The 14,378-nt window shown below is 42.8% G+C and overlaps 1 protein-coding gene across 1 annotated transcript in view; it reads right to left on the bottom strand.

Annotated features, from left to right (window-relative positions):
- Nucleotides 1-351: 351 nt before the first annotated feature.
- LOC123520815 overlaps nucleotides 352-14,378 on the bottom strand; it is a 26,727-nt gene continuing 12,700 nt past the window's right edge. The window contains exons 3-7 of the mRNA XM_045283438.1: nucleotides 10,535-10,628; nucleotides 8,335-8,675; nucleotides 7,636-7,784; nucleotides 5,084-5,216; nucleotides 352-1,628 (exon numbers count right to left, since the gene is read on the bottom strand). Of these exons, the coding sequence (XP_045139373.1) occupies nucleotides 1,612-1,628; nucleotides 5,084-5,216; nucleotides 7,636-7,784; nucleotides 8,335-8,675; nucleotides 10,535-10,628 (734 nt within the window). The 3' untranslated portion in view covers nucleotides 352-1,611. The remainder of the gene's footprint in view (nucleotides 1,629-5,083; nucleotides 5,217-7,635; nucleotides 7,785-8,334; nucleotides 8,676-10,534; nucleotides 10,629-14,378) is intronic.

Here is a 14,378-nt window from a genome sequence, read left to right as displayed (position 1 = left end):
TATGCACGAGCTGATTTGTATTCTGTGGATATAATGGACTTGAGAGGAGATGGTTCTTCCAATATTTCTCCCTCGTCGCAATTAAGCACGCTCGGCTGGAGTGAGGAATGGTAATTGATGTGGAGGTTATACACACACACACACACACACACTTGGGCGAGATAAGGGTATAAAACAACACAGCACAAGGGCACCGATGATTCTTTGTTTTGCTGATATGAACTTTTTATACAACTCTACAGCTGCCGTGTTGATCTCACCCACGATACGACGAGGTACACTGTGAAGGCAGCTGTAATCTCTCTCTCTCTCTCTCTCTCTCTCTCTCTCTAGGATTAGTGAAAGGCAATATAACTTAGGAGTATATTTTTGGGACGAAACATACACAGACGAAAGAACAGATGACTTGTTGGGATGCACGAATACACACACAGACGTACACACTCAACAGTCAACACTAAGAGATGTGTAGACAATAATAATAATAATGAAGATGATTTAGATGTATTTACCGTCCACAGGAATAAGCGTGGAGGTACTAAGCAGGCAGAGAATGGATGAAACTATCACAATCCTGAAAAAAAATAAGATGATCTGCTGTCCTTATAGCGAGCGAGGACAAGACAGTGTGACAAGGTGGCTGGCTGGCGGGGCTCGGGTGGCGGTACAAGCTGACCCGCCACGCCTCTCGCCGCGGTCCGTACCCTGGTAGTAGCTATTTCCATCTATTTATTCCCCATCAACACTATGAATAATTAATTTCCTGTTATCTTCTGTTTGTACTGTCCGGGTGGAGCACGAGTGAAGGAAGGCTACGAATTTGTACTATCAGACAATTATTTTCGTTTGTAATATTTAGACACATTCTTTATCCGCTCCTATTTGTTTCCAGCGCATGATACAAATTATACTCATAAATTCAGCTGCTGGGAACGTGGAAAACTAGAAAGCAGCAAATTCCGCGGATGAAATACCATTGCGAATAAACAGAGGCGTGTGTGCTGTTGCTGCATCAGTCAGGACATGCAGCAACACTCCACACACCGCATCTCCGCTCGTCATCACCAATAAACATTAAGTAAGGCAGGATAATTATACAGCAGACTTGAGACAGGTTTGGACGGGACGGCTTCCAGCACCAATGGCTGAGCCCGCAAGAGCCAGCATGGGCCATCACAGTCACCTACTGTGCAATATGCGTTGTGTTCCCCTCTCAGACCACACGTCACCACTGGGACGCCACGAGGACACGGCAAGGAATACGTGTTATGCTAACGGTCCCCAACTCAAGCTGTCCTGTCCTGGCTGTGCACTCTGACATCGCAAGTGCAGTGCAGGAAAAAACAGGACCAGTACTGTATTAACCATTCACTTGTGTACTACTGACATACGTAAGAGCAGCTTTAACCTATACAAGATTTTATATGGACCTTGTCAATTGATGCAGACCTTCTTACGCGGTGGTGGTGAGTGGGAGGAGGATAACTGTCGAGGCGAAGAGCTTAAACTTGGTGTGGGGAAGGGAATGTTTAAGTAAGCGCGGTGATCATCTGTTACGCTGTTTTGATTGGGAAGCAAAAACTGGCTGCAGGTAGTCCAATGCGATTCCTCTTAGCACAGCTCCGATTCTGCCAAGGAGAAGAACAGGGAATATAAATAAAACATATGATATATTGATGAGTTAATCTATGTGGTGGTGGTGGTGGTGGTGGTGGTGATGGTGTGTGTGTGTGTGTGTGTGTGTGTGTGTGTGTGTGTGTGTGTGTGTGTGTGTGTGTGTGTGTGTGTGTGAGAGAGAGAGAGAGAGAGAGAGAGAGAGAGAGAGAGAGAGAGAGAGAGAGAGAGGTGGAAAAAAAGTGCTATGTACCCTTAGTCAGGTTGGGAGAAAAGTCTCCATGAACAAGGGGAACACAAGCTGTGAAGACACGCACCACACAGCGCGTCCGTTCAATTACTGTGTTATCAGAGCGAGGCGGTGAAACCTGACACACCCCGCGGCGAGGGTCACCCAGCACTGGAGGCTCCACAAAAACAGAGAGGCAGAGATCATGTCGGTGGCGCAGACCATTGCAGTGACGATGGGAATATCACAAGACATACAGTTCACCCCACTAAGGGATCTTGTCAATGGTAAACTCTGAAATTTTCTATCTTTTATTTTTCGTTCCGCTGATCCGAACTGTTTGCAGAGAATACTATCAAGATGTCTCTCTGATTAAACTGGCCATTATTTTCAGTTTTCTTTACTTTTCTTTCGTTGTAACAAACTGCTAGACTAAATTGGCCTCTGTCCTCTATTTTAAAGGTATGCCTTTTAAACTTTTAATCGGAGCAACTTGGCAAGTATTTTCTCTTATTTCGTACCCTTGACCAGTCTCCTTTACATAAAAAAGAAAGTGATAAAAAACACGGTGAGGGTAACAGTACGTGTTCCACAAATCCTATAAGCAAATTGATGGTGAGGGCAAAAATTCGCATCAACTAGTCTTGTAACAAGGACGGATGGTGACGCCCCTGAAAGCACTACTAATGGACCATCTGATACGAGAACAGGTTTTGGACAGACGCTCCAGTTGTCCTTTCATGCGAAAGTCTGCAGGAGGCAACATATGTCTGCTAAGATGACATGTCAAAGCTTGCAGGACTCCGGTAGTTGTCAGCTGCAAAGAATTACTATTTACGCATCCTTTTTACATTCCTATCTAATCATACCTTCAACTCACGGCTGCAATATATAAATTTAGTTTGAAAATCACTCAGACATTTCCACAGTACAAACTTGCTCTCCGTTTTATAAATTCTTCCTCTGATCATAAGTGACAGGAGTGGAAATGTTATCGAACTTCTTTACCTATTTCTCCGTCCTTTATCGGCTTCCACGCATAAAGAAACAGATAACAAATTACTACACATCAAACCAGCGAAGAAGAAATAAAACATGACGATATGAATACAGGAGAACAGAAGTCACTTAATCAGGCGATGAGGCAAAGACCCGTATTCTGAAACACTAGTGCCCGCACCCCTATTACTTTCAAAAGGCTTTAGTGGGAGCTACATTGATTTTTACATGTGTTCCTCTGATTTTAGAGCAAGATTAACAAGATTTCTACACGCTCTTCTGAACCCGGCTGACTATCTCTGTGGCCTTTAATAGACAATCGTGGTGAGAGAGCAAAGCGTTTCTGCTGAATACAAGTCTTGGAGCTCAACAGAAGATTACACAGACACTAGCATGGTATGGACACTCACATTTTGGAGATCTCTAGCACCTTCATACCTATAGCATCATTTTCACTGTTATTATGATGCTTTTAGAGGGTTTTGTTAAGTTTTGGGTGATAATTGATCGAAGGTTTTAACTCATTTGTCGCAATTTAATATCTAATGTATTCTATTTCAACACCGGAAGATTTTTAGTTGGCAAATCATTCATAGTTGTGAAGGTTGAACTTGAATTACTACACTGTTGTCTACCACCACAGCCGCGGGAAGCTATTCATGTGGGTTAGCGTTATTTACAGGAATGAAATACGCCGCTTGAACAAATGCGGCCAAAATAACTCGCCGCTTTTGTGTACCATCGTGTTTGTCAGTGTAGTAAAAAAATGAATAAATAAATAACTTACACATAACGCACCAAACAAGAGTCCATAGCCGTCCATCACACTTATTGGCGAGCCTTGAACATACAAAGTATGAGTTATGGAGCGAATTTTGAATAGACAACATTACGTATGCTCTCAGTCATGAATACACGCGCTATGAGGAATATATGGCTACCAACACACACACACACACACACACACACACACACACACACACACACACACACACACACACACACACACACACACAGAAAGTCGTAGCTAATTCACTGATAAAATCTACTCTGCAACACAGCCTACAAGATTTATTTTTCTCTCCTTATCTTTTGGTGAACATGTATGATTCAACAGCCATCGCCGCCGCCAGCACTGCATTAAACACTCCGCAACACAATGCCAGCCGGACCTGTTTTCTATATAAGTTTGTAGCCAGCACCAGTCCTACACACTCCGCCGCCCTCCACTGACACTCACGGGTGCTCGGGGAAGCGAAAAATCAAGATAGCATCATTTTCATTACCACTTGACATTTATCTCCATGAATTGGTTGTTTTCTTATTCTTTTTTCCTATTTTTTTCAATTTTTCACTCTCTTTATCAGGCCTTTTCTCCACAATGCAGCTTGTCACTCATTATTTTGGCTAATCATCTTCAGTAAGCTTCCTGTCTTTAGTATTCAAAGAGCGTCTCCTGCAGCCTGATTTTTTTTTGCTTCATGTCAAGACCTAATTTCTTATTCGTTGACATTTATTACTCTTTTTCTTTCCTCGCTTCTGCTCCTCCCGGCATCCTCGTGACAGGTAAGATGGTTAAAACTGGAGAAATTTTGAAACTTTTTGCCATCTTATTCAGGATCTCTCCGGAACTGAATTGGCTTCCGATATGGAGTTAAGCTCACTTATTGTTTTCGGTGGGGGGAAGAGGTTAGGGTTGGTAAGTTAGCAGACTTTTTCCTCCACACTTCATGTATCCTTGTTATTATTTTTTTTTATACATGAACACGCGCGCATGCTTGCTAATGCGGTCGGTGAAGCTGAACCTTTTGACTAGAGTAAAGCCGCTCTGTTGCTTCAGTAACACTCGACGATTTTACTGAACAATATCCCCTTAAAGGTTTGAAATAATTTATTATCAGTGTTGCATTTCCACACTGTACTCTTCCAATGTTAGGTGTTTCATCTGCTACTTTTTCTGTTAAGGAGTACAGATGATCGCCCCTGTAGCTTAGGGAGACGACGTGGCGATCAAAGGATTAAAGAGAATAACAATACCATAGAAAATATACCAGACTTCTTGACAAAATATTACTTAAGTAGAAAAAATAATCAATAGGGAGGCATTTCTGCGATCAAGGAGTTAAAGAGAGTAACAGTGCCAAAGAAAAAATATTAGTTGTTATATAGAAAAATGAATCAATAAAGAGGCAATTTTGTATGGCTGGAATGATGAAGAGGAGAGTTCCCTAAGCGCCTCACCTGAGGGCTTGGGCTCGCACTGGTCATTGGCGAAGCTGTAAAGGAGACCCGGGGGACACGAGCGCAGGAACGCCTCCCACTTGTTGCCGACACGCTGACACTCGTAGTAGTTCGTGCACAGCTTCTTTTTTCCCTGAGTGAAGGAGAAATGGGACGGTTACATAACACTCCTGACAAGTTGGTAAAAAGCTGAAGGAAATATGGAGAGAGAAAAACCAAAAAAAAGAAAAATCATTAGAATCCTTTAAGTGCTCCTCATAAGAAAAAAAGAAAGAAAAGAATACTTGTAATTATAATAGCACCAAATTAATAATACAATAGTAATGATAATAATAATAATAATAATAATAATAATAATAATAATAATAATAATAATAATAATAATAATAATAATAATAATAAAATAAAATAATAACAGAGAGAGAGAGAGAGAGAGAGAGAGAGAGAGAGAGAGAGAGAGAGAGAGAGAGAGAGAGAGAGAGAGAGAGAGAGAGAGAGAGAGAGAGAGAGAAATGTTCACTAATCAGGAGCAAAAAAATATCGACACAAGAAATGATTTATTTGACTATTTAAATGCCTTCCTACAAATGGACCATGTGAATGAAGAATACTGAGGTGAAGTGCGCGGGGTTATCGTGCTCCGTGTGTCCTGGCGCAGTGTGGGTGTGGGTGAGTGGGCGAGAGATGCTCATCCACCCACGTCCCGTCCCTGACATCTGGTGGCAACATCTTAAAACTTCCTTACTTCATTAACTTTTTTTGCCGTCGTGGTATTTCTTGTCAAGTTCGTCGGTTAGTGAGGTTTACTTGGACTTATCTATTTAGTTACATTCACTTTACTCTTCCAGTGCTATAATTGCCTTGGCTAAAACTGAAGCCACTGTAAGGCACGAAAATGACACACACACACACACACATACACAAAAACAGACCAGGAATTTAACTTTTCTAAGCCACACAGATGGTGAAGAAACTGTTGCATAGAATGTGTATAAAAACCCGTACTTGCATATGGAAATGATTGCCTCACAGTTACGCTGAATGCAAACTCACCATGTTCTTTCTCTTATTTAAATTTACCTAAGTAGATTTGCAAGTAGCTTACACTCCCTCCCATAAGTGAGCGTATCACTAGCTGAGCTCTGAATAGATTAACCAAGACAAGCACAAGAGGCGGAAGGATATCGACACGCATTACGGCCCTTCTATTTTACATTGACATTACAGTAACGGTGAGAGGGTTAAAGGCCGCCTCCTAACAGCCCCACCTTTCCCCCACTTCTCCCATCAGACCCCGCCGGCAGTACACGTCGATGCACTTTTTTTCGTCTCACCCTTATTTTTCTCTTTTTTTTCTACATCCGCACCTCGGCTCCTCCCTCGCCTCCCACCGTAAGTCACTTTTTCTCCAAAGGTTGGTGAACTCGCCCCGCCTCGCCGCGCCTGCCTCCGGGTTCGTGCATGACAACTTTTCCCGTTTTACCTATTTTGTGGGGAGTGGTGCGCGAGGCTCCCTCTTTGGTATATCTCGGGATGTAATGGGAAAGCCTGCCCTCGATGACTACTGGGAAACAACAGGCAGAAAACATATGGAAAAAGAAAGATTCCCGCTCGCCTCATTTACGAGTAAGATATATGTATAGCTAATGTGGCTTCTGGCTGGTTCTTTCTCTCTTTCTCTCTCTCTCCCTATGTATACTCTCTCTCTTTCTCTCTCTCTCTCTCTCTCTCTCTCTCTCTCTCTCTCTCTCTCTCTCTCTCTCTCTCTCCTTCCTTAACGACCACGGTGAGGCTCAAATGCTTGAATGCTGGCTTCTCAATCCGCCACATTCAAACTCTAGGCACGGCGGAAAGTCAGCAGTGGCAAGCCATCACAAGGTGAAGAGCCAGGCATGCTTGATGTAAGGCCTTTCTTTACCGCCGCAAACACACACACACACACACACACACACACACACACACACACACACACACACAGAGAGAGAGAGAGAGAGAGAGAGAGAGAGAGAGAGAGAGAGAGAGAGAGAGAGAGAGAGAGGTGGCAGAGGTGAATGCATGAGGACACCGCTTCCTGCAAGAGTGTCCGTTGAGCCTCATTACTTTCCCAGGCGGTAAAAAGGTTTTCAAGTCTTCGCCGCATTCCTCCACATTCGTTTCCTCGCTAATAGTGTGTACGTGCCGTAATGACGCTGCTGTCTTATTAAATTTTTTTTCCATTTTTATCTCAGTGTGTGCGCGTCTGTAAGGTGGAAACTTTCGGAATGCAGCCATTTTGATGTGAGAATACGTATGGATGAGTTCAGAATCAATCACTACACATAATTTCCTTGATATAGTATAGCAGTTTAATAGTACACACACACACACACACACACACACACACACACACACACACACACACACACGCACTACTTTCCTGTTTCTTGTGTTTACTATGTCTTCACAACCTTCAAAGTGACGTTTCGCTGCCAGAGAATATTACATATGGTCACTATAATATACACATAAGGCTAACTGTTCCTATAAAACCAGAGAGAAGCATTTCAACTCACCGCGAACTTGTTGCCGTTACAAAACACAAAATCGTTGCAGTAGATACGCGAGACCAAATCTGTCATGGGCCTCACGTTGGTGGCGGAGCAAGGCACCTGGCCCTCCTGGGTGATGTTGATGCTGGTGGTGGCGCCGCACAGGGTCGAGGCTGCAGGAGAAAAGTGTGGGGAAAAAAAAGCAGATAACCTCTTTAGTACCATGACACGTTTCACTTTTTTTTTTATACAACTTCAGGAAATTAGGATGGGATTAAAACAGTGAAGACTCTGGCTATTAATCTTTTGACCTTCATAGACTCTTCCTAATCTAAGTAAAATCGTTCAATCATATTCAAAACTCTTGGTGAAAATACGCCCATAGTATTGAAGAGGTTAAAACGAGGATGATAAAACGAACTGTATTTCTGTTTGTAAAAGTCTTACTTCTATTGTGTGGATATGTCATGAGGATAAAAAAGGGAAGTTAACGATATCTTTATAAAACCATAGCAGTTGTTTTCATGAGTTCTGAGTTTTCCTCTATTTCTTTATCAATGTATTATTTTGTTTTCTGTGGGGTTGGGGATGATGAAGAGGGAAGAAACAAATTTTGGATATTTTTCTGTTGTTGTGTCATCACCGTTTCATCCACTCATAAGAAGTACATCAAAGCCCCACCTTTACCAGCAAATCCCTGAAATAAAGACACAAGATTCATACCTTCTGGAATCTTGTCGCACTGCCGGCCGTCCATATCGAAGGAATATCCCTCAGCACAGGACAGCTCGGGAGTTCTCAAGGGGCATCTGATCTTATCACAGAATTTCCTCGTGCGTCTTTCGGGCACACAGATCTCATAAGTCTTGCAGGTTCCATCTACTCCATGGCAAGGAATGATGGTTTGCTCTGTTGTGGTGGTAGTGGTGGTGGTCTGTCCCCCGCAGGGTGGTTTAGCCAAGAAGGGGTGGATGCACTGGTCCAGCTCATCGGAGAACACCGTGCCGGGCTCACATTCAAAGTAGTAAGTCCAGAAGAAGCCAATGTTCATGCGATCAACACACCTAAGAGGGAGATAAAAGGTGAACATCAGAGAGAGAGAGAGAGAGAGAGAGAGAGAGAGAGAGAGAGAGAGAGAAAGAAAGACGAAGGAAAAGTATATATCTGGTCACACGTGGAGGCATTTCCTTCCAGTGCTGGCGAGAGCAGACAGGTCACCACCGCGCGGCAGCCAGCATGTGTCCTAGCGCTGCGGTGACTTTCAAGGAGACAGGGAGGGCGCCACCTGGACAGCTAAATGAAGGGAGAAGCAAGCAGGGTGTCTCGTGTGGATGTCTGCAGGTGGCTCTGATACATGTGCTATTAAACATGCAAGGGCGAGGTGTCCGGTTGACCTTAAGAACGACAGCAGATCCATCCCGTTAGAAAATGTTGCATGAACCTTTTTTCCGCCCTGGTTTTGTTATGTAGCGAGGCGCCACAGTGTACATGTTTTGACTTGGTTATCAGCGAAATCGGAATGAAATCTTGAGGAGTTTAGAAAAAAAGAGTTAATAAAGGGTAGTGAATATTAGGCTGAGTTCATTGGGGGGGAGGGGCAATTTCACCTGTCTTCGTGCGGTTAAGGTGGTCAATGAGATACGAAGCCAACCTGATGCATCTATAAGTGGTGTGTGTGTGTGTGTGTGTGTGTGTGTGTGTGTGTGTGTGTGTGTGTGTGTGTGTGTGTGTGTGTGTGTGTGTGTGTGTGTGTGTGTGTGTGCTTGTGCGTGTTTCCAGCTAGTAAATTAAGGTAGAAATTAATTTGTCTTTGGATTCGGTTACATTCTGAAGACTCCCTTTGCTATTCAAAACTCGGCTAACGCACAGCTGTTGAGACACACACACACACACACACACACACACACACACACACACACACACACACACACACACACAGAGGTCTGCCACCCACACTGATTGCATTGCCATTTAAGGAAGAATAAGATCAACAAAATAGCTAAATACGTTAATAAATACAATATTATAACTATACTGGACATTAAGTTCCATCAAAACATCTAAGAAACTCGAGGTCAATAGACTTTCCTCCTTCCTGCACCACACTCCGTCTCGCTACAACAAAGAAAGTCTCGTAGTTCTTGTGTTGAAGTTTATATTGCGCTCGTGGGGCTGAGCGGCTTTGACAGACACTGGTGGTGATGGGTAGGACGTGAGGGTCAAACTGGGCAGTGCTCCCTTCTCTCAGCGGGACGCAATGAACTCCTTCTTGTGCACGCCTAAAAATATGAACCTGTTCCTCATTTGTCTCTTCATCTCGCTTACTCGCCCCCATTCAGCCAGCCACGATGCTCACGCCTGTACAAGACTCTCTGTTCTTTCTCGCACGAATTAAAGGGGCAAAATAAAGGGAAAGCCAAAAACAAACAAGGAAAAGATCTCGCAAAGATTTCCATAATGTTTCGTTTCCTGTTGGAAGATAAATTTTGGTGAAATGTTCGTCTGAGTTTTGGCAATGCAAATTTATTACCAGGGTGTGTGTGTGTGTGTGTGTGTGTGTGTGTGTGTGTGTGTGTGTGTGTGTGTGTGTGTGTGTGTGTGTGTGTGTGTGTGTGTGTGTGTAATATGGCAGAAGGAAAATCTGTGACTAACAAGAACACCATCCCATCTCGCCCTATTATCTAACGCCATCATCTTGCGCTCTTATATCAGCCACTCAACCTCCCTCCTCCTCCTCCTCCACCACCTCCACCATCATCACCACCACCACCACCTTGTCCTCCTCATTTTCCTCCTCCACCCAGAACCTAAACGCAGCCTCCTTCTCATCCAACCTCTTCATTTTCTTCCACTTCCACCTACACCCACATTTACAGACTCATCTCCGCGAATTACTTCCACCACTCTCCATCCATCCACCCACCTGTAATACCAGCTGCAGTTCCGGGGGTGGGGGAAGCTGCCCTCCTTCACGCACTTCACCTTGGGCTGCACAATGTTGTCAGGGTAGCGTCTGTCTGTGGGGGGAAGGAGAAGATGCAAGTCAGTTGAGAGGGTTCACTCAGCCCATTACTCATACCAGTTCCTATTCGAGCGACGCTTGGCCACTGTGATTCTGGGTTATTGATGGGAGGAGTTCTCTGTGTCTTTCTCTCTCTTCGCGTAAAAGTGTTTCCCTTGTGCTCAGTTCTAAAGGACGTTTGGTTGAAAGGAGATTCTATTTTATACACTGGATGTTATGTAATGTCAAAAATGATAGGAAGGTACACATGTAAACACACACACACACACACACACACACACACACACACACACACACACACACACACACACACACACACACACACACACACACACACACACACACATTCTCATAAGGCACACAAATTTCAGGACGACATAGTGAAAAAATATAAAAATAAAAATAAAAAAGCAATAATTTTCTTCCTGTCATCAAGATTGTGATGACTAAGACAACACACACACACACACACACACACACACACACACACACACACACACACACACACACAGAGAGAGAGAGAGAGAGAGAGAGAGAGAGAGAGAGAGAGAGAGAGAGAGAGAGAGAGAGAGAGAGAGAGAGAGAGAGAGAGAGAAATAGCCAGGTAACTTATGGCTAAATTGACTGACACTTTCACTTTATTTCATGTCAGTTGGCTTGAGTATTTCTCCGTCACCGTTTTCAGTTTCCTTGACCGCAATCTTTACATTCTCTGTCCCTCTCCATCAAGGATTACTAAGAAGAAACATTTCTCCCTAAAATTTACGATCCAGGTATGCAAAAATCTTTTAATGTGGCAAATTTCAACTCCTTTTTTCGTTTCTTGTTTCAGCCTTTTTTTTTTTTCTTTTTCCTTCTTCTAGTCGTGGGGTATGAGAGTGGAGTAAGCACGTTAGTGAGGTGAGCCACTGCAATGTAACTTTTAGTGCTGTTTTATCCTTTAGTTTGTTCACAATAATCGGTTTTTGGAAAGGGAAAAAAAGACAAAGGGAAGTGGTATTTGGTTTCCCTCACCTGCACACACACACACACACACACACACACACACACACACACACACACACACACACACACACACACACACACACACACACACACACACACACACACACACACACACACACACACACACACACACACACACACACACACACACACACACACACACACACACACACACACACACACACACACACACACACACACACACACACACACACACACACACACACACACACACAAAAATAAAATGAATATATTTACAAGCAAACATATATCAGTTAGTAAAACAAAGTCACAATGTCCAAACACACAACAAGCAAACAGGTTTTGAATAAAAGGATCGATGATGGACTGTTGTTTATGTCAATCCCTTTAAAATACAACTCGGTGTAAAGAAAAGAGAGAAAGAAAGAGTGAAGTAAAAATATTCCATAAAAGAGTAAAAAGAAGAGAAAAATGTTGAACAATAAATTAAATACCAGAAAGTGAAGGTGAACTACGGCTTAATGTATTCAATTCGTGAAGGAGAAATGAGACGGAGAAGTAAGAGAAGCAAGTTATGAATGTATTGAAAATAGAAAAAAAAAATATGAAGATGAAAACCACGAAATATGAAATGAACACAGTAAAACAATTATACTTAATACCATGAAAACGAAGATAAATATTTATAAACTGACCCCAAAAAATACTCATACAAATATTAAAAACTCTCAAAAAATAATATCCTTCAACAACACGAAGGAAACTCACTAGGACACACATTAACAAAATATGAAAAGACGAAAAAGGAAGAAAAATAAATGTAAGATTGAGCAAGGACAAGACAAAGCAGGAGAGGAATCAGGCAGGCGAAAGTTAACAGAAGGAAGATTAGGTACACAAAGCAATCCAAAGCCATCAGGAACACAACACAGAAGTCGTCCCTTGGCGTCCCCTGGCGTCTCCCGGCGGTAGGAATTGGTGGCAGATTGGACCCTATTCTCAAACACTTCACCGACTTTTCTCCGCTACTTTTAACTGTGTCAAGTGGAAGTTACCGCAATTTTTCAAGGATATTTTATTCCCTTTCTTATTTTCAGATAAATTAACAAAGATTTACATCGTTTATGGAACAAATATATATGAAATAATACTAAAATTTTAACCGCATTTTCTTGACTTCAGCAATAGTTTAAGAAAAAAAAAATATATACGGGGCATCATCTATAAGCCAGACACTGAAGAAAAATAGTGAGTGTTCAGAGCTACTTTCTTTATTTTAGTGAAACTCTTATTAATGCGCTACGAAACAATAAACAACACTAGAATGTTATGTACAAAACCTTCATCAGCATCAACAAGAAGGAGGGGTAACTAAAAGGAAAAGATTTAGCATTTTCTACCCAGTTTAAGAGATTGGAATTGGCAATAAGTCAAGTAGAAGACGTCTCAAAGCGATTAGTAATTAATGAAAGCAAACAAATACCAGTGTAAAGGTTAAGTCAACTTGTTCGAAGCCTCGCATCTTAGTGGGTCTTTTTGTTCATTAATTTTTGTTACCCTTGCCACTATTCCCCTCTTACTTACAAAAAAACCCAAGAAACTAACATTCTATATATTTCATTAACCAAACAAACATAAGAAGCCGAATCATCATCTATGTGCTCTTAGAAAATAGTCCTTATAGGGGTCTGAAGTCTGAGGGGTTGGTTTGAAGGACGAGGACGATGATCGGCTTCTTCACCTCGCCCTGCCGCACCTCTCATCATCCTGGAGCCCCCCACAGGAAGCGCGGGGGGCACAAGGTAACCATTAGGTGAATGATAGATACGAGAAAACACGAAGGGTGAGACAATCATACTGTAAAATATGCCTCGCTGCGTGTGTGTGTGTGTGTGTGTGTGTGTTCTTATCTTTCCTCTTTGTGTCCGGCTGTCCGTCTGTCTATCTCACGATTTATTTGAGTAAGCCCACTTAAGCGTTCAGTTGACAAATGTCCTCTCTCAGGCGCTTTTTTTTTTTTTTTTCAGGTCATGTTGCTTAAAAGGAAGGGAGAAAAAAATCTTGGGATAGTTGTATGAATAGGGATGAGAGAGAGAGAGAGAGAGAGAGAGAGAGAGAGAGAGAGAGAGAGAGAGAGAGAGAGAGAGAGAGAGAGAGAGAGTATTACTATTCCCTAAACAAAAACTAATTCAACCAGCAATAACACACTAACCTTGAGGAGAAACAGGGAAACAGGTGCAGGAAAACAGACACACGGAATTACAAGAAGAGACCCCACCAAAATAACATAAAAAACGAAAAGGACAAGACCTACACAAGCCACATAAGCAAGAGCATCACAAATAACACACGAAGCTTCAACACACACACACACACACACACACACAACCACAGGCACACGAAAGCCAGGACAGCTAAAGAGGAGAACACTAGTAAAGGTTTGGACACTCGGCTCTTTAACACCAAGGAACACAATACTCCCGCAGCGCCTCCAGCTTCCACTACAGACACTCACGCACCACTTCCACTCCATGTAGTAAATGTTTTCACGCATGCCTTAACACAACTGGACCGGCGGTAACTGAATGACAAGACTCTCTCCTCTGCTTCTCTCCCTCCCGCTGCCGTGAGAAGAAGCAACAGAGTGGAGTGGAAGGGGTCTAGAGGGAAAGATAAATAAACAATGCTGGGGGAAGGTGTGGGGACAAGCGCGCCCTCCTTGCGTCAGTAAAGCCGAAAGGTTAAAGTTGAATGAAAG

The sequence above is a fragment of the Portunus trituberculatus genome, chromosome 47 (genome assembly GCF_017591435.1).
Source record: "Portunus trituberculatus isolate SZX2019 chromosome 47, ASM1759143v1, whole genome shotgun sequence".
Classification (NCBI taxonomy): domain Eukaryota; kingdom Metazoa; phylum Arthropoda; class Malacostraca; order Decapoda; family Portunidae; genus Portunus; species Portunus trituberculatus.
This window is presented reverse-complemented; position numbering and strand designations above follow the sequence as displayed.